Source organism: Lissotriton vulgaris, chromosome 7 (assembly GCF_964263255.1).
Source record: "Lissotriton vulgaris chromosome 7, aLisVul1.2, whole genome shotgun sequence".
NCBI classification, from domain to species: Eukaryota; Metazoa; Chordata; class Amphibia; order Caudata; family Salamandridae; genus Lissotriton; species Lissotriton vulgaris.
In genome coordinates this window covers 1,143,942,309-1,143,961,866 of record NC_141695.1, presented here as the reverse complement: position 1 = coordinate 1,143,961,866, position 19,558 = coordinate 1,143,942,309, and the positions used below count along the sequence as shown (strand labels likewise).

The following is a 19,558-nucleotide window of genomic DNA, read 5'->3' as shown; positions in this document are numbered from 1 at the left end:
TTCTACTGTGTGCAACAATACTGTACGCCACTCAACACTACACTATTCGACTATGCCAATCCACTCTACCCACCCTACTTTTCCACTGCACAGTACTCCACTGTACTCCACTTCACTCTACGCCACTCACTGTATGCCACTGCGCCACTCCACAGTACCCTATTTCAATCTTCACCACTTTAGGGTAAGCCCCTCTTGTGTACCGCTCACTGTATGCCACTTCACTGTATGCTACTCCACTTTACGTCTCTCACCTGTATGCCAGTCCCCTTTATGCTATTCTACAGTAAGCCATTCTACTCTCACTACATGTGCGCTAATCCTCTTTAGGTCAGTCTACTCTGCTATTTCACTGTATGCAACTCTTCACTCTATGCTATTTCACTCCACACCACTGGATGCCACAACAATGTATGCCACTACAGTGCATGCCACTGGACTGTATGCTATTCCACTGTATGGCAGTGCACTGTACGCCACTCCAATCTATGCTATTCCACTGTATGCCACTCTATGCTACTCAACTATACTCTATTCCACCTTATGGCAAGCCACTGTACGCTAGTCTGCTGTGCCCCACTCCACTGAAAACTATTCCACTCTACCCCCACTCTATTGTACGCCTGTCCAGTCAGTGACACTCCACGGAACTCCACTGTACTCCACACCACTCTAAGTCATTCAAATGTATGCTATTCCATTGGATGCCACTCCACATTACTCGACTGTATTCCAAACCACTGTATGCTGATCCACTCAACTGCACTCTATGTCCCTACACTCTACAACACTATATGCCATACCACTGTAGTACACTGTGCAACACTCTAGTTTACTCTACCTTACTCCACTGTACAACATTGTAGTCCACTCTGTGACAGTTTCACATACACATCACAGAATACCTCTCCACTTTACGACATGCTACCCCACTCTTTACACTCTTTAACACTACTCCACTGATTGCTACGTCACTACTACACTCCACAGTACTTTACTATACAAGATGCAACTCCACTGTATAACACTTCAGTACACTCTACAGTACGCAACTCCACTTCACTATACTGTGTGACCGTTTAGCCCACAGTAAGCCACTGCATGACACTCCAGTGTATGGCACTCCACTTTACAACACTTTACTGTAATCTATGAAAATGCACTGTACAACACTCTATGCCATTGTACGCCACAGTACGTCACTGGATGATCCTACACTGCACTCTACAACACTTTTCTCAACTCTATGCCACTCAACTCCATAACACGGCAGTTGACGATATTCCACTGTATTACACTCAACTGTACTGTACAATGCACCACTCCACTGTACAACACACCCCTACACTCTACAATACTGCACTCCAATATACGACACACCATGCCACTTCACTATATAACCCTTTACTCCACTATACACAAAGCCACTGTATTCCACTCCACAACACTAGAATCCATGGCAGCACTCAATTAGATGACACTCAACACTACTATTGAAAAATATTTTGATTAAAAAAAGTAAAAAAACATTTAAATTTAATGAAGGTTCAGCATAAATTATAGATTTGAAAACTGTATTTAATCTTTATAGACGAACCAAACTTAAAGTATACAAACTGGAGAAATTATAAAGTAATAGTTATGACTTAAATTTCTAATTTAGCCACTACAAGATACAATTTACATTTATAATTTACGCACCACCTTTAATTTACTTTATGTTGTACACCTCCGTACACATTCTTCTCATACCAGTCACCACACTACATTAACTATAGTCCTCCCTAAATTAGACCTAAGTAGGGCATATATGGGCATCATTGATAGAAAGGTTTTGAGATGGTAATATTGGCTACATTAACTCTAATTTTAGTGTTGAATTCACCCGGATTCAAGTCTAGGCCCTGTCTTATGTTGCATCCTGTATAGGATAAGCAGTATCTGAGTCGATCACTGCTTGCCTCCTCTTTACCCAAAAATATTAGGAAATCCACCAACTTTACTTTTTTTGTAGTGTTTCCCCAGCATATCTATCCTTTTTAGGTCTCGCCTATCATGCAGTGCAAGCTGTCTGTTTACAAAAACCTAATCTCTGTTTAATCTCTGTTTACAGTGGTTAAGAGGCCACCCCTTGCTTACTATTAATTGGCACTCTCTTTTGCTTTACTTTTATTTGTTGCCTCATGTGAGCTTTCCTTCCTCTTCGCATATCTGTCTGTCCCCTGGAGTATAGCCTTAACTACTTGTGTTTTTTCATTGCTTACTTTTGAGGCACTAGTTTTTTGTTTCGCACTTCGTGAGTGTGCATGTATTTTGGAGCTGAATCCCTCATCTATCTCCCTCATCCTCGCTCTGTGTTGTTCTCTCACCTGTGTACTTTGCGTTCGCCTTCTTGTGCGTCTCTCCCTGCATTGCTTTCTCTTACTAGCTTCTCCCCATCTACCCTTTCTTACCTCTCGCTTGTGTGCTTCTTTTCCTCTCCATATTATTCTCTCTTGCCTGTCTACTTCCTCTCCTTCTGTGTTTTTCTATTCTCCTGGCCTTGTTGTTGCTTTCTCTACCTGTGCCCATGGCTTTAAGTGGGATTAAAAACCTGAGGGGGCTCTCAATGGGGCATGGCCAATGTAACTAAGGGCGTGGCTTAAAACACCTAAGCTAAAAATCTGTGCTTAGTGTAGTGTTTCGCCTGACTTGTATTTGGCTCTTTCTGTCATTGCATCCAGATATATGATGCAACAAGTAACATCATACCAACACCAAGTCAGGACTATTGGCTTTTATAAATGGTTGTTAGTTGCATAACATAAATAAGCATCACCTATGGCTTCTATATAATATTGAAAAAGCTTCCACTTAAAGCCCTTACTGCTCCCGAGTTTCAAAAAGAGAAGGGGAATCCAGAAAGAAAATGACTCTTTTGAAAGGATTTCCCTTCCCCTACAACGCTCACCTGGCATGACGTCAACTTCTCCACTAGTGAGCAGTGTGAGCAGCGCACATCGATGTGCCTGCTGTGACTGCAGTCTGGAAAAAACGGACCGCCTGTGACAGGGCACAAAACAGAGCCTGATAGAGACCCATTTCGAGGCCACCTTTAAAAAACTGCCGGTGCTCAGCACTGGGTAGGCCCCGCCCACTTAAAGCCCTGCCTGTGTCCTTCCTGGTGCTTTCCCTACCCACACCGTCTGTGTTTGCTTCCTCCACCTTGCTTTAAAAAAGATAGAAAACAATTTTCTGCTACTTTTTTTTCGTTTTCTTTTCTTATTTATTTTTACAGACCTAACTCTGAGAAAAAAAGCATTTGCAATGCAATAGATCTCGCATTTGCGAGAGTTTGCTGTTGGCATTGTAAACGACAATGCCTTTTATTTACATGTTGGGTTGTCCTGACGAGGATACAGTTGAATCCCAGCTGTGCAGAGCGTTCACACCTGGGCTGGAAACCCCTTCACAGGGGTTTCCGAATCCCTTAGTGATACATGCACGCCAAAAGTCATGCCCATTTCAGGCTGGAGACTCTTGATTTTTGAAGTGAGAAATGGCTTTACTTTAGGTGTCTCCAGCCTAAAATTGCCTCTGCCTCAATATGGAAGTTTGGGGAAAAGACATTTTCCCGACTGTTTTAAAATATCCCACTTGGAAAATGTTGGCATGTATGGTGACGGCGCCTCTTCACCGAGTCCTGAAATCCGAACCCGGTGCTGGATTCCCTCCCAGTTATGAGTTTTTGCTACAGCAGTGATCGATCACCGACAATCGCTGGCATACGGGAATATTTCCCTGATTACAGGCACTTTTATCAATTTACACGGAGACAAGTTTTTATTGGAGGGATATGGGGGCAAACATTGGATGTGCAGGTCTACCTATGAACTCGTTATCCAGATTGGAGCGCAAGCCCTTTTGGTAACCAACTCGAGATTTTTGGTAAACTCCTTATGAAGGCCTGAGACGAGGGTTCACCATTAACTGGACAGAAGATTAATGCAGATTGTTTTCTTAATTCACCCGGATTTCAAATCCATTCCTGCAACAACATCCATGCAACAAGAAAGACAAACCGGAGACTTGGCTCAGAGCCGCCTTCGGTATAGGCAGCATCAAATTCTTCTATGTTTAAATCGAAGTAACCCAATTCTTTATGTGCGCTCATGCCTTAGCCTCGTATTCATGCCAAGGCATCAAAGAGAACTTCCTGGCATGGAAACCGGTCATATTCCAGTCTTAAAATACCATCAGTTGCAAACTCATCCTATGAAAGCGGACACAAAGTAACACATCCGCTCCCTCCTGCTCGAAGCATGGTAAACCTAGAAAAAAAACTTCGAAACAGCTTCTACTTCAAACCCTGCCCAGAGCATCGAGCAAGCACCACTAGGCAGGACACCGCTGAGTACCAGCAAGTTTTACCACTGAAAGTAATCACAAGCCATCTTTACATTCCATTAGGAACTCAAACAAGAATAAGCCCGCGAGTGGTGCGCACGTGCACGCTACACAGTAAGACCTGTGGTTTCAATTATCGCACCCGGGTCTGGGACGATAATTGAAACCACATGACGCTCGGTGGGCATGATAGACACCAATAGGCCATGGGCGGAGCTATGCGCCCGCCTTTTGCCTATTGCGTGCTGTCTTTAATGAAAAGACGCACGCAAAGGCCAATAGCATGGCCCAAAAGGAAAAGCACAAGCGTGTGCGATTCCTAGGTACGTTTTAAAACCCCCTACAAAAAGTCTCTCGCTGCGCGACAATGCTAGACAATGCACTGCTAGGCACGAGATCTAAAAAGCAAGCATCGCTTTTTACTGGTTTTTTTTTTTTTTTTAGGAGTGTGCAACCACATCATATTACTTTTTTGTTTGTTTCCTTTTCAGCCATGCTGCACAACATAGCGGAAAACAAATTAGCAAAACCAATATGTTCCTAAAGGCAAGACCCATTGGCTCTGGAAATGCTTGTTGAATTAATTTACTTATTTCATGCGTGCATACAGGATTGCTGAAAGTTAATTTAACACTTGTAACCAATTGTAATAGAATGAAAAAAAGGCACATAGAGAACCAATATCCTAATTTTGTAGCTTTAGTTATGTATGAGACCATTTAAGCTGACTGCTTGATGTAACAACAGAGTACTAGAAATGTATGCCCAGTATTGTCATGTTGTTGTTCCACTTCCGACAGATCGGTGGGGGAAATAAAAAGCTTTTACTACAGACTTGGGCATCTCATAGGAGGGTAGAGTGCATCAAATGAGAGAGAGGAGCACCCGAAAGTCCATGTTTAACCTGGCCCTGCTGGGCTTTCGCATGTCCCAGCTGTCAAGATATCTCCCTATTACTCCTTATGTGGGCTCTTTTCTTCACTGCTCAGCTCGGTGTTGCTGCTCTAAAGGTAACTGCAACTTCATGCACAAAATGTCTCTTCATTGGGTCTTTTCTTCTTATTGCAGGTAAAATCCTCTTCCGAAGGAGCCACATTCGGGACGTTGCAGTTCGTCGGCTGGTACCGATAGATGAGTACTGCAGGGTAAGCAGAAAAGGAGTTACCTCCACTTCCTGTACGAAACAGAGACACCTCGTCGATAGGAAAACTATTTTTTTTAAATTATTGGCTCTGTTACAAAATTCCATGGAAAAGAAGGGCATTGGCCTACCGATGCTTGTTAGAGGATGGCTGGGGCTAGTTCCTGGCCAAAGATGGACTCTAAGCACAGAGACACAGGATACAGTGGGTGAGTGGGACCAAGTCCCTGATTAAAGGGTGGGTCTGGAGTAGAGACCCTCCTTAATGGGCGGGGCTAAGAACAAAGGCACTTGCTTGAAGAAATTGTTGAAGCACCATAGGACAGGTAGATTAAAAAAAACATATATTCAGGGTTTCTTCATTAGGAGAGTAATAAGATAGATCGGTTGCTATAAAACCATGCTGTCAGTCGTGTGGCTTGCTAGCGCTACAGCGGGTGTCACATTTACACAGCTCGACAGTGCTCTTTTAATAGTATTAAATGAAAGAGAGGTCAATTTATCTGTGTAGGGACTGCAACCTTTCGAAAGTAGATCACCTAAGGATCACTATTACTGATAGACTAACCTACTTATCCCTCTGTCCCTTCACTGGAATGTTACTCAGTGTGTGGCTGGGGATGGAAGTAGAGAACCCCTTGTTATTCGTTGCCTGACTGTATTATATCTTCCCTTTGCAGGCTCTGATCCAGCTCCCACGGTACATCTCTCAGTGTGAAGATGTCCTCCAGTTCTTCGAGGCCAGGCCTGAGGACCTCAACCCACCCAAAGAGTGAGTAGCGCCATCAACATATGTAGAAACTGTTTTTTTTGCCTTTTTTCTACAGTGCTTATTTGATGAGGACATTTCCAGGGTTGCGTGCTGCACCCTTTGCTATGCTTGGTCATCCACATGGGACTTTATCGTGTTCACCTTTGATTCAGTACTGCCCTTTTAGGAAAATTGGAGGGTTGTCCCCAAAAGGCAGTGTCTCCCAAAGGCCAGTAAGGTCTGACGAGTGACAATCTCTCGTCAACATATGACTGAGGCTACGGAGGCCCTGCATGGCGTTCTTTCAGTTTAGGCCTGCCCGCCTCTGTAAATGTAGACATGTCCTCCTACATAGAATGCGGTTTACAAGTCAAACAACCGAGAACCTTTCACCAGGAGCCACCTGAAGATTAGGGGTTTGGAGTCTGAGGCTCATTTATCCCGAAAGTATTGGGAGCCTGCCCAAAATAACTTTTTTTGTTTTTCTTAATATGGTTGCCATTAATAGTTATATTCTGCATGTAGTATTCAGTTATGGCCTTAGTGTGTGTAATAATGAATATTTGACTTATCGCACTGTTACTGTGAAGACAACTCTGCCGGGAGCACATTTAGAAGGATGGCGTGGATTGTTTTAAGCAGCCACATACCCACCAGTGCAAAAGACTGGTTAAGTCAGTTGAGAAAAGTTAAGTGAGTTGGGTAGGTGCAATTTCAGTGTCTTACGGAAGGTGGAGACTGTTGGCAAGAGGTGTTTCCTGTTGTTTGGGCCACTGATTTGTGAATGATGAGTCCGTGTAGTGTTGTCAGTCACTTGGGAGCTCACAAAGAAGCGGTAGTGTTGACCAGTGATGGACATAGGGTTTGAACTTTCACCTTCGTTAAATAAGGACCCCTTCCAGTCTTCCGATTCTCTTCTCAAACAGTAGCTCATGGTTTTGAAGGGTGCCTGCTGGAAAGTGGTGCCCAACAGCACCACAGAATAAAGCCACAAAGACTTACAAAACAAGCATTTGCAATGCAATAGGTCTCGCATTATTTAAGTTTGAGCTATTAGCATTGTAAATGGCAATTGTTTTTTGCTTTATGCTATATTTTTTTTTTTACATAAAAAGCTTCATATAAAATATGTTTTATTAAAGTTATTTATGCAGTATCTAAATTTTGTTTGCATAAAACAGTATAATAATATCTTAGTAAAAAAGTCAAATATTTTAATGGAAATTCACCAAACGTTCATTTATGTGTTGGTTTTGAAAATAGCTAAATTAATAGCTTTGTCATTTACAATGCCAATAGTTATAACTTTCGCAAATGTGACACCTATAGCATTTGTAATGCAACATTTGTATTTACGTGACTTAGATGTATTGATATTACAAATAACAATGGCTTTTAATTTTTTTTAATACTTAATAAAAGTGATTGTAATTTATAATGGCAATAGCTTAAACTTTTGTAAATAACTTTTGTGAAGATTATGTTCAGTGTATTTTATTGTAACAAAATCCAAGAACAGAAGTGAAATATTAACATCTTTTTGTGACATTTGTAATAAAGCTTGAAACATTGAGAGAACATATTTGTGCTGTGGTGGTGCTGAGTGATGCTGTGGTGGTGCTGAATGGGGCTGTGGTGATGCTGAGTGATGCAGTGGTGGTGCTGAGTGGTGCTATGGTGGTGCTGTGGTGGTGCTGAGTGATGCTGTGGTGGTGCTGTGGTGGTGCTGAGTGGTGCTGTGGTGGTTCTGAGTGATGCTGTGGTGGTTCTGACTGATAATGTGGTGGTGCTGAGTGACTGTACTCACTGTCACTCTGCACTCACTGTCACTCTGCACTCACTGTCACTCTGCACTCACTGTCACTCTGCACTCACTGTCACTCTGCACTCACTGTCACTCTGCACGCACTGTCACTCTGCACGCACTGTCACTCTGCACTCCCTGTCACTCTGCACTCCCTGTCACTCTGCACGCACTGTCACTCTGCACGCACTGTCACTCTGCACGCACTCTGCACTCACTGTCACTCTGCACTCACTGTCACTCTGCACTCACTGTCACTCTGCACTCACTGTCACTCTGCACTCACTGTCACTCTGCACTCACTGTCACTCTGCATGCACTCTGCACTCACTGTCACTCTGCACTCACTGTCACTCTGCACTCACTGTCACTCTGCACTCACTGTCACTCTGCACTCACTGTCACTCTGCACGCACTCTGCACTCACTGTCACTCTGCACTCACTGTCACTCTGCACTCACTGTCACTCTGCACTCACTGTCACTCTGCACTCACTGTCACTCTGCACTCACTCTGCACTCACTGTCACTCTGCACTCACTGTCACACTGCACTCACTCTGCACTCACTGTCACTCTGCACTCACTGTCACTCTGCACTCACTGTCACTCTGCACTCACTGTCACTCTGCACGCACTCTGCACTCACTGTCACTCTGCACTCACTGTCACTCTGCACTCACTGTCACTCTGCACTCACTGTCACTCTGCACTCACTGTCACTCCGCACTCACTGTCACTCCGCACTCACTGTCACTCCGCACTCACTGTCACTCCGCACTCACTGTCACTCCGCACTCACTATCACTCTGCACTCACTGTCACTCTGCACTCACTCTGCACTCACTGTCACTCTGCACGCACTCTGCACTCACTGTCACTCTGCACTCACTGTCACTCTGCACTCACTGTCACTCTGCACTCACTGTCACTCCGCACTCACTGTCACTCTGCACTCACTGTCACTCTGCACTCACTGTCACTCTGCACTCACTGTCACTCTGCATGCACTCTGCACTCACTGTCACTCTGCACTCACTGCATGCACTCTGCACTCACTGTCACTCTGCACTCACTCTGCACTCACTGTCACTCTGCACTCACTGTCACTCTGCACTCACTGTCACTCTGCACTCACTGTCACTCTGCACTCACTGTCACTCTGCACTCACTGTCACTCTGCATGCACTCTGCACTCACTGTCACTCTGCACTCACTGCATGCACTCTGCACTCACTGTCACTCTGCACTCACTCTGCACTCATCATTACTGTTCCTTTTGTGGCATAAAACGGGTACCTCTTCTGCGTGCACTGGTTTATGTCAGAGGAGCTAAGCTTGGTCAATGTCTGAACAAAATGGCAAAATGATATGTTCCTGCAACAGCACAAGGCCGTAGATTAGAAGCTACGAGGTAAGAGACAAAATGTACCCGCAATACCAAAGTACTAAACGCTTCACTGTATCTTGGAGGAATGTACTTACAAAAAAAAAAATCAATCACCCATAACAACGAACCCACCCGACCCGTCCTTATCAAAACAGATCAGACGAAGACTTGATGGAGAGGGCCAGGCACACAACCCGGCCATAGGTCGCCTGGGAAACCAGATCCATCCACGGCTCAGGAGTCCTCTGTGCGTGGACAGGGTGTACTCCAGGAATCAAGTCCGTGCAATTGTACCTAATAATTTTCTCATAAAAAACTCACTGCGCATTCCACCCTCAACGAACAACACGCTTGGCAAAACAACATGCACGGCAAAGGAAACCGGCCGCTCGCACACTCTCCTCTCCTGCCTCCTTGTATCATACCAAGTCACGGACATGCGCAGACGTCGTGATGCGCATTTGATTCAAGTATTTTACAGTTTTATAAAAAAATACTCACTGCGCATTCACCAATCAACGCGCGCGGCAAAGGAAACCGCCGCGCACACACGCTCCTTTTCTGCCTCAGCCTCACTGATGCACGATAAAGTATGTCTGTCTTAAATCTTTAAGTCTTAAGTTTTAAACAGACAGACAGATAGAAGGACATGCTTGATTAGAGCCCCGTTGCGCGACACACCCATACCGTGTCGCGACACATAGTTTGGAAAGCTATGCCCTAAGGTAAGCAATTACGGCGGACTCCCGCTTTCGTTTTGCGCCGGCCTGCGAACAGGAAGTCAGGCAGGCCGGGCGGGACAACTGGAAGTAGGAGGGCGGGAGCCTACCCCGCCTCCCACGGAAGAGCCGCGATTGTTTGGCGCACCGGAGCAGGCAGGAGCCTACCCTGCGCCCCGGTGCCGAAGAAGGGAAGAAGAGTCTTGCTGCCGGTGGGAGCCGCTGCACTGAGGATGCCGGTGAGTGGGGCTTCGCCTTGTTTGGGGGGGGGGGGGGCATCTGTGTGCGCGCGCGCGGCGGCGGACTGTGTATGTGTGTGAGCGTGCATGTGTGTGTGTATGTGTCCTGGAGTCTGTGTGTATGCGTGTGTGTGACGGGGGGGGGGGGTTGCCTGTCTGGGTGCCTGCGTGTCTGTGTAAGTGTAAATGCGTGTGCGTGTGTGTGGAGCCGAGAGGAGAGGGGCTGGTGTGTGTGGAGGGGTCTCTGTGTATGCGTGTAGGTGACGGGGGTGTGCCTGTGTATGCGTGTGTATGTGCGCATGCGTGACTGCTGTGTATGCGTGTGGCTGTGATGTGCGCATGCGTGAATGTTGACGCGCGTGCACGCAGCTCAATCCAGCCGCTCGTCACAGTTTCGTGTCCCTCATTCCCCCGTGTCAGACGACTATAAGTCTCCAGCCTGGACGCATCCTTCGGATGCGATGTCCAGGCGAGACCTAAAAACCTTCTGGATGGAAGTCATTATGGCGAGAAATGGTTCTTGTAGTGGACTATTTGAGCTTGTAAGTGTTCGTCTAAAATTGCAGGTAGCAGTGACATTTTCTGCTGGTCTACAGTTGCAGGATAGAAGTCATACATTTCAGGACTGCAGTACCTCCAGAACGTAAGTACCACAGTAAGAAGAAAAGGGTAAACTAGGACTGAAACGTGAAAAAAGATCCGGGAGAAAAGAAGTGAACTGCTCAGAAGAGCAGGGCAGAGAGCAGCAGGAGTAAAAAGATAACTGTGGTGCACCGCTCAACTGGTCAATGCAATTGTGCATGCATCACAAGTGTTTGGCCCTAGAATACAAGCATAATGTGCATGCAAGTGCTGAAGAAAAGGCTTCAGATGCCCAGTGCAGGTGCACCTGGAACAGGCAATGCCAGGTCACATGTGTGTTTGCTCATTGCTCAAGAAGAAGAGCTGTGAGTAAAGCAAGGGTTCATGAATGAGCTAGAGCAAGTAAACCACCATCAGGAAAGTGAAGCCCTGATCAGAACCAGGTAGGAGCTCAGGGGATTGTAATGGCTGAGTCGAATGTGGCATCAGGACCTATGGGTTCTTCGCTTGGGGTGGTGTCTTTTGATGAGTAGGGGTGTGAGGATGCCATCGGGGTTTGAGGGTTGTTGGGGGGGGGGGGGGTAAAGTGGGAGAAGCAAATGGCAGAGCAGGAAACAGATAGGCGGAGTAGAGGATTTATGTAAAATATTTTTGTTTGTTAAATAAAAATGTTCACGTTTTTAAAGGGCCTCAAGTCAAGTGAGGTATCTGCAAGGTTCCAGATGATCTACCGATAGCAGAGTTCTCACTCCAGCTGGATCAGGTCGATCATTTTACTAATGATTTTTAACCGACTTTTACTTAGCTGCCTTTGTGGATTTAAGATCTTGGCAAAGCTCTTACTTCCTCCTCTGTGCCCACTCACATCTGACCCTCAGAGTACTGTCTGGATTTCCCAGGAGTGCCTGATTTTGTATGACTCTTTCACGTATCCAAATGTTACTCTTATGCTTGAGGATTTGTTAATTGGATTCTGAATACTATCGGCGGGCATCTACTTTAGATGGACGCGGGAATCCTGTCTGTGGGATTGTTAAGTGTGGGTACCAGCTCTGCCAGTGAAGACATTGCAGTGTCTGTTTCGAAAGGAACTAGGAAAGAAAACATACCCACGTGTCTGAATAACTATAAACATAAATTACGTGTTGTTATATATTGCTTAACATAGAGGGTCAGGCTGTTTTTCATGCTCCTGTTTTGACAGGTGTTTGAAGTTAGCAAAGGTAGAACCATTGATCTGCATAGGACCAGACAGGATGGACTAGTGCAGAAGTCGAGATAACGTAGGGCTCCTGATTCAACCAACTGTGTGCTTGGCCACGGGAGCCCATCTCCTAGGCACCGGAGCCATCCATCATTTGGCTGTGATGGGCCATGAGTTGGTTCCATGCCATCCGTGTGGCTCCTCGTCTCTCTGTAGCATACATCCTATTATGTGAACCTGGAGCCGCGTTCACTTCCTTGGTCCGCTATAGGGTAGGTGTAAATTATCTGTGAAAATAAGTCTCTAACCCGTTTCCTAACGAATCCGTTCTTTTTCCCATGGGCAGTGACCATGCAGTCAGCATGTGCAACTTCAGCAGAAGTGACCCGTAGGTGATAAATGATAAAGAAAGCCCTACAGGAGCTACTTTTCTCTCCCACAACAAACTCACTAAACAAATAGGAAAAAAGTGGATCTTGACATTTTTTATGAATTGATGCTTATGTGAAGCAGCTTCATGTCTTTCGGCTGCCAGGAGGGTTCAAAGCCCTGGCATTGGCATTCAGAGCCATTTGTAACAAAGGTCTGCGATACCTGAGAAATTAGCTTCGTCAATACCATCAGGAGAGAGCCTTGAGATCCAATCACCCTCGACTTTTGCACCTGCCAAGGTTTTCCAAGGTCCGTTGAGGCGGTAGGTCTTTCTCTGTACTGACAGCCAGGCTATGGAACTCCTTGCCTATCCACCTGTGCATGGCCGAATCCGTACTCTGTTTCAGTAAAGATTTAAAAAACAGGCACTTTAATCAAGTGTAGATATGAGTGGCCGGTTCTGTAATTCAGCCTCTGCTTTTAACCGCCGGTACATCTCAGTTGAGTTAGCCTTGCACTTTACAAATGACTTTGATTGATATGTACCCATCATTGGACTGTGTTGCAGCTTACGTAGCTTTTTCATCGACCACCACAGGGATTTGCAGAGTGGTCAGTGTAGGTGTTGCAAGGTTGTCTCATGATTTAAATTTCATTACTTATTAGTGAAGCGCAGCGATCGCCCATGGCATATTGGTGCCAGAACTGTATGCAAGAAAGTAATCAGTGATAACTGGGCCAGCTGGAGAGAAGCAATAGACAGAAGAGACAGCTAAAAGAGCAGAAGTATCTTTAAAAATATTTTTTTTTTATTCTTCATTTTACATACATTCAAGAAGAAATAATCAGTCTCTCAAGTATACAGCAATCAGGCATTTAAATATTCTGAGTATACCTTTGCAGGAAGGAAAATATCACTGAAACAATAAGTATATAGGCACTATACATTGAATCAGTATTTTGAAGCTGCGTATCTTACGTACGTCGAAAGTCAGTCCTTGTGTCCCCACTTTTTGGAAATATCTTTAAGACTTAGGGCCTGATTTAGATCTTGGCGAATGGGTTACTCTGTCACAACGTCGACAATATCCCGATCGGCGAAATATAAATTCCATAGGATCTAATGGGATTTATATTTCGGCAAACAGGATATCTGTCACCTTTGTGAATGAGTAACCCCTCCACCAAGACCTAAATCAGTCTCTTAATTTTTTAAGAGTGCAGCATGCAATCATTTTATAGCATCTAAGGATCGAACCTTGTCACGTATAACAATATTGTCAACTCATACAAGTATGGCAAGCGGATCTCCATGATATCAGATAATGCTGCTCATTCCCAACAACCATTACACAACCAATACAATGAAATTAGGTAGTCTCAGGTGGTAGTGTTTCTCAAGCCGGGCAGACCTCCGGAGAGGCATGTGTCATACTATCCTATATCCCTTCTCAATATAGAAGCCAAGGTTCTGGCCAAGGCTTTGGCTAACTGGCTTAAGCCGTATATTACGGACTTGGTCCATCGGGATCAGGCCGGATTCATGCCTCAGAGGGCAACCCGCCATAACATTAGACGTGCAAACGTTTCGATATCGGCCTGGAGGCAGCTTGGGGAGCCGGCAGCCTTATTGCTGGCAGACATGGATAGGGCCTTTGATTCCCTGAGTTTGGGTGTACCTGTTCGCTTTGCTGCGGCACCTTAATCTCGGCCCGCTTTTTTTGGCTTACCTGCAGCTGCTGTATACAGACCTTACAGGGTCAGTGCGGGTGGGAGGGGCGATTTCTCGCTCCTTTCGGATCCAGCGGGGCACGCGTCAGGGCTGCCCCCTTTCCTCCTACCTTTTCGCGCTGCCATGAAACCACTGGCGGCATGGGTGCGCATTGATGCTCAGCTCCGGGGGTTCAGATGGGCACCGGGTCTCACTGATAAGATAGCACTCTATGCGGACAATGTCCTGTTCTTTCTCACGGATCTAGATGGGTCGGGACCAAGATTATTATGTATACTGCAGATTTTTGGTGAGACCTGTGGGCTTTACATGAATCCGGGCAAATCCACACTGTGGGTCCTGGGGGGTGGACCGAGGGTGGGAGACTGGGCCTCAGCCCTTCAACTGGCATCAGGGGGGGGATGAAGTACCTAGGGGGTCTATCTATCGGATACACTGGCCTTATCTAGAGACCGTAACTTGGCCCCTGTGTGGGAGCATACACAGGATGATCTGAAGGTGTGGTCCCGCATGCCTCTGACGATTTATGGTAGATCGGCCATTTTCAAAATGGTAGCTCTTCTCCGTCTTCTCTATCAATTGCAGAACCACCCCTACCAGATTTCGCCCGCTGGTTCCAGCAGGTCAATTCGGCGCTGGGTGGGTTCCTATGGGAGGGGGGTGCAGTCCGGGTGGCCATGCGCACCTGTTTTTTATCCACGTATACTGGGGGGCTTGCTACGTCGGATGTCCTCTCCTACTATTAGGCGGCACACTTACTTGTTCTCAACGAGTGGTTGTACGGGGATAGGGGGGACCCGGCTTATGTGGTACAGGGGCACCTGATGGGTAATAAGTCCTTACACACTCTGCTGTATTCCGCGCCATTACGAAAGTGCCTTCCCTCTGTCACGCAGGTGGTGTTCCATGTCTGGAGGCAGGCTCAGAGTAGGATGGGGTGGTGGAATGTTCTGACCCGGGAGTCTCCTCTTTTGGGAAACTGGCGGCTGCCCCAACTGGCAGCTTTGCAGAGCTTCCAGGGTTGGGACTCTATAGGAATCTCGTCCCTAGGTGACGTGATGACAGACCTGACACTCAAATCTTTTCAAGATCTTCGAGACGAATATGGGATGCCGCGGTCCCAGTTCTTTAAATATTTGCAGTTTCGGCATGCGCTGGCACCTAACCTGGAAGGTCTGGAGTCCCTTCCCAACTTTAGTCCAATAGAAGTGAAGGTGGTTATGGGGGAACTACCTGACCGCAAGATCTCTCACATCTATCAGACGCTGGTCCATCATTGTTCCACTGACCTACAGAGGCTCAGGACGGCATGGGAAGGGGACGTGGGTGACCTGGACGAAGAGGTCCGGGTGAGGCACTGGCAGGCCTGCGGGCCCGGCAATATCTACACGCCTACGTCTGGTACAATTCAAATACTTGCATCGTGTATATTTCACCAGAGTGCGCTTGTGGAGGGTGGGAATGATTGGTTCCCCTGAGTGTCTCTGCTGTGGGACAGATGAGCAAGAAACAGCTGGGGGCTGGCTCTAATCAGTAAGGCTGAGCCGGATAATTGTCTAACAGAACAGAAATGCCAATACTGATATGGATAATTCAAATCAACCAATGTCTATCCAAATCCAGAAAAGAGATTCAAGAATGGTAATTGCTACTCAATAGCATTTTATTCAAAAAAAATTCAAGAATTTATTTCAAAGTTTAATTCATAGTACAAAAAGGATTTTTATGACAAACACGTGGGACATTAAAGCATTAACCATACACTCAATCTTTCATTCAAAATTTCAAGCATATCACAAACAACCATGTCACATTCACACACTCAGGGGAGGAAAAAGATATTGTGCAATTTGTAAACAATTGAGGGAAACCCCAAGGCGGGGGGAAGGAAATAAGGTAAAAAACAAAAAGCAAGAACAACCACGGTCTACAGGTGTTTTACAAGAACAATAAAACAAGCTATTTTTTCGTAGTACATTCCTATATCTCTGGCAGATTAATTGAAATTCATTATAAATTAATGCTGCAAGGTAATGTACGAAATAGAGCTCAGTTACTTAGATGCTCACGCAGACCGGTTGAGGCGAGGCCTACGCGTTTCGAATCCCACTGCAATCATTGGGGATTCTCTTCAGGGCCTTATAGAATATCTGTGACAAATAAAACAAAAAGTGAAGAAACAATAGTGACGCATATTATACAGTTTTTGGACAACCATGAGATTCAACATTGGACAACATCAAGAGCACTGCTTTAAGATACTACTTCCAGTCCTTACAAAGGCTTACCGGATATGGGGGGTCCTAGGTGTGTACTAAGGAAGATGGCCTTTCGTGGCTAGGTCTTATCCTGTGGAATAAAGAATATTCAGCATGAGGTTTTGACTGAATTATTTAAATTTGCTTCTTAACGTGGAGTGGGCTGGGGCATAAACTAATCCAAGCAATACTCTAAGTGTGTCTGTGTATTCTTATTCCAGATGTCCCCATACAGTGATGTCAAGATTCTTATGCGCTGCAAAATAGACGGCTGCCTGGAGATGGAAAGATTTCATTTAGACTGTTTTAACCAGGATAGGGTGGCGTAGTTGGATCAAAGGCACTAAATACTATCTTACCCCTAACGCTACTTGGCTTCGTCTCGGGGCTGGTGAGAAGGTAAACGACAGGATTAATTAGAAGAAAACGTCCTAACTAGAAAGCAAGAGGGGAACCGATTACTTATGCAGGACGAAGAAAATTTTTTAACGTGCTATCTACGTGGCAAGTTCAAAGGGTCTTACCGGTCTTGAAAACTTAGAGACCCGGAGATGATTGAATCGGTTAGTCCGCACTATGGAGGAACGATAAGCACTGCAATGGAAAAATTAAAATGTAGCAGTTAACTATTTACGACGGGTCATTATTACAGGGGAGTTTAAATGACCAAAAGAATCTTACCGGTCCTATTCGATCGACATACTTCAGAGTACAGTGAGCCAACTAGTAACAGTGCTTCAGGAGCGTTCTGGCGGGAGCACTGAAATAGCACGAAAGGGGAACTGTCAAATGAATGGTCCTATATATATATATTTATATATATATATAGGTGAAATGAAACATCCTTCACCAGTTCTTACCAGATTCGTTCAGTCTTTTAAATATGACCCGTACTCCTACATCAAAAGCGCGTCGGGCAAACGCCCATCAAGAGCGTTGAGGAGATCTACAATAAACGGAAAACAACCGTGACTATCAATGGGAACAGGGATGTAGTCTAATACCTAAAAGGGTGGAAACACTTACTTGTAGCCCGAGCGACCACACGGACGGATGGCGTTTGAGTCGGCACTTCTCTCTCGCACATGCGTAGAAAGGCGCAGTCGAGGAGGTGTTCCTTTTTAAAGGATAGTTACACAAGGACAACCCATAAGGGGCGTGGCGGATAGCTTGTCAGCCCGGTTGATTGTACATAGATATGGGTGACTTTAATAGCTAAACATGATTTGATCTACAAGGGACAATGACAAGGATACTTACGGGATATTCATGGCGTCATTTAAGTTTTTTTTTTAAAGAAATCGCATCCTTATAGTTTATAGATTTCCCTCAACTCGTTAAGGCCCGATATTGCCGTGTCGAATTTAACTATAAGAAATGCCTCTCTCTTGGATAATTTGAGATTCCAGTCGCCTCCACGGGGATCTTTCTCGACCTTTGATATAACTGTCCACCTCAAATCGCTGGTTTGATGTTGCATCCGTGCCCAGTGATTAACCAAGGGCGCATTTTCCACTTTTCTATTCAGTCATGATTTATGATGGGAGATACACTGGCGCACTTCCTGGTTTGTTTTGCCGATGTAAAGGCGTTCGCATGGGCATTTTATCCCGTACACTACAAATTTAGATTTGCAGTTGCTGAAAGCATCATGCTTCCATGAAATTCCATTATGTTGAAATAACGACCCTTCTACTGTGGTTTCACAACATAGGCATGTACCACATTTGTGGTGTTCTGTCACTGGAGGCATACCCATCAATTGGCGCAGAGTTGGTTGCGCTTCAACTGGCATGGCCGCTCGTACTACGTGGTTGGCCACACTACTCTATTTCTTAAAGGCGAATAGGGGGAGTTCTTTTAAACTGGCATCTAGATTTTTTACCAGATGCCAGTTTTGTCCAATGACACATTTGAGCTGGTTGGCATTTGGGCAAAAGGTAGTGACGCACACTTGGCGTTTCAAAATTCAGATTTCTTTTTACGCTCCAGGAGTGCCTCTCTGGGCGTCCATCTGGCCCTCCTCATGCAGTTTTTAACGAGCTTTTTTGGGTCAGTTTAGACACCAAGTTGTCTGCGTGATAGTGATAGTCTTCATTGTATGTACAATTTCTGCGTACACGCAAAAACTGACCGTAAGGCAGATTTTCCCTGAGACTTCTTGGATGATTACTGTCAAACAGTAGAGCTTTATTTCGGTCGGTGGATTTGATGAACAAAGTCGTCGCAAGTGTGCCTGCTTTGGGGAATACTTCTACATCAAGGAATGGAATTTTAGTAGCTGACTGAGCAAGACTGAACTTGATATCCGGTGTTCTGGAATTGAACCATTGGTGGAACAGGGACAAGTTGTTACTGCCTCCTGTCCACACCATGAAGACGTCATCGATAAAGTGTAACCAAGTCCCTATATGATGGCCGAATGGATTATTATTATGTACATAGGTGTTTTCGTACATAGACATGAATAATACTGCTAGCTCCGGTGCAAAGGAGCAGCCCACTGCCACCCCCTTGACTTGATAATAAAACTCCCTGTTGAAGCAGAAATAGTTTTTTCTCAATGCGAAGGATGCAAGATCTACCAGAAATTTTGTGGGTACTCACATAGGTCTGGGTCTGAAGTCTAAAAAAAATGTAAGCACTGCCACTGCCTCATCCTGGGGAATCTGAGTGTATAGGGACGTCACATCGAGGGTGCCTTCGCATCAGCTATAGTTGGATTTGTGCTAATTTCAGCCTCTAGTTTAGCGATTTCATCCAATTCTTCTTTGGAGATCCTCACTGCTGTCTCAACTGTCAAGACCATAAGGTCTCTGCTGGGACAGATGAGGGCACGCTTATGCATACAGTCTGGGGTTGCCTTGCGCTGCATTGATATTGGAGGGTGTTGTTCTCCTGCCTGTCAGAGGTATTGGCATGGGAGCGTCCACGCACGCCGCGATTGGCCTTGCTACATGTGATGGAGGGTATTGGGGGCAA

The 19,558-nt window shown here is 45.4% G+C and overlaps 1 protein-coding gene across 3 annotated transcripts in view; it reads left to right on the top strand.

Moving 5' to 3' along the window:
* SH3PXD2B (SH3 and PX domains 2B) overlaps positions 1-19,558 on the top strand; it is a 342,591-nt gene that overhangs the window by 225,390 nt on the left and 97,643 nt on the right. For all 3 annotated transcript variants that reach the window (XM_086931584.1, XM_086931583.1, XM_086931585.1), the window contains exons 4-5: positions 5,455-5,531; positions 6,208-6,299. In XM_086931584.1, the coding sequence (XP_086787710.1) occupies positions 5,455-5,531; positions 6,208-6,299 (169 nt within the window). The remainder of the gene's footprint in view (positions 1-5,454; positions 5,532-6,207; positions 6,300-19,558) is intronic.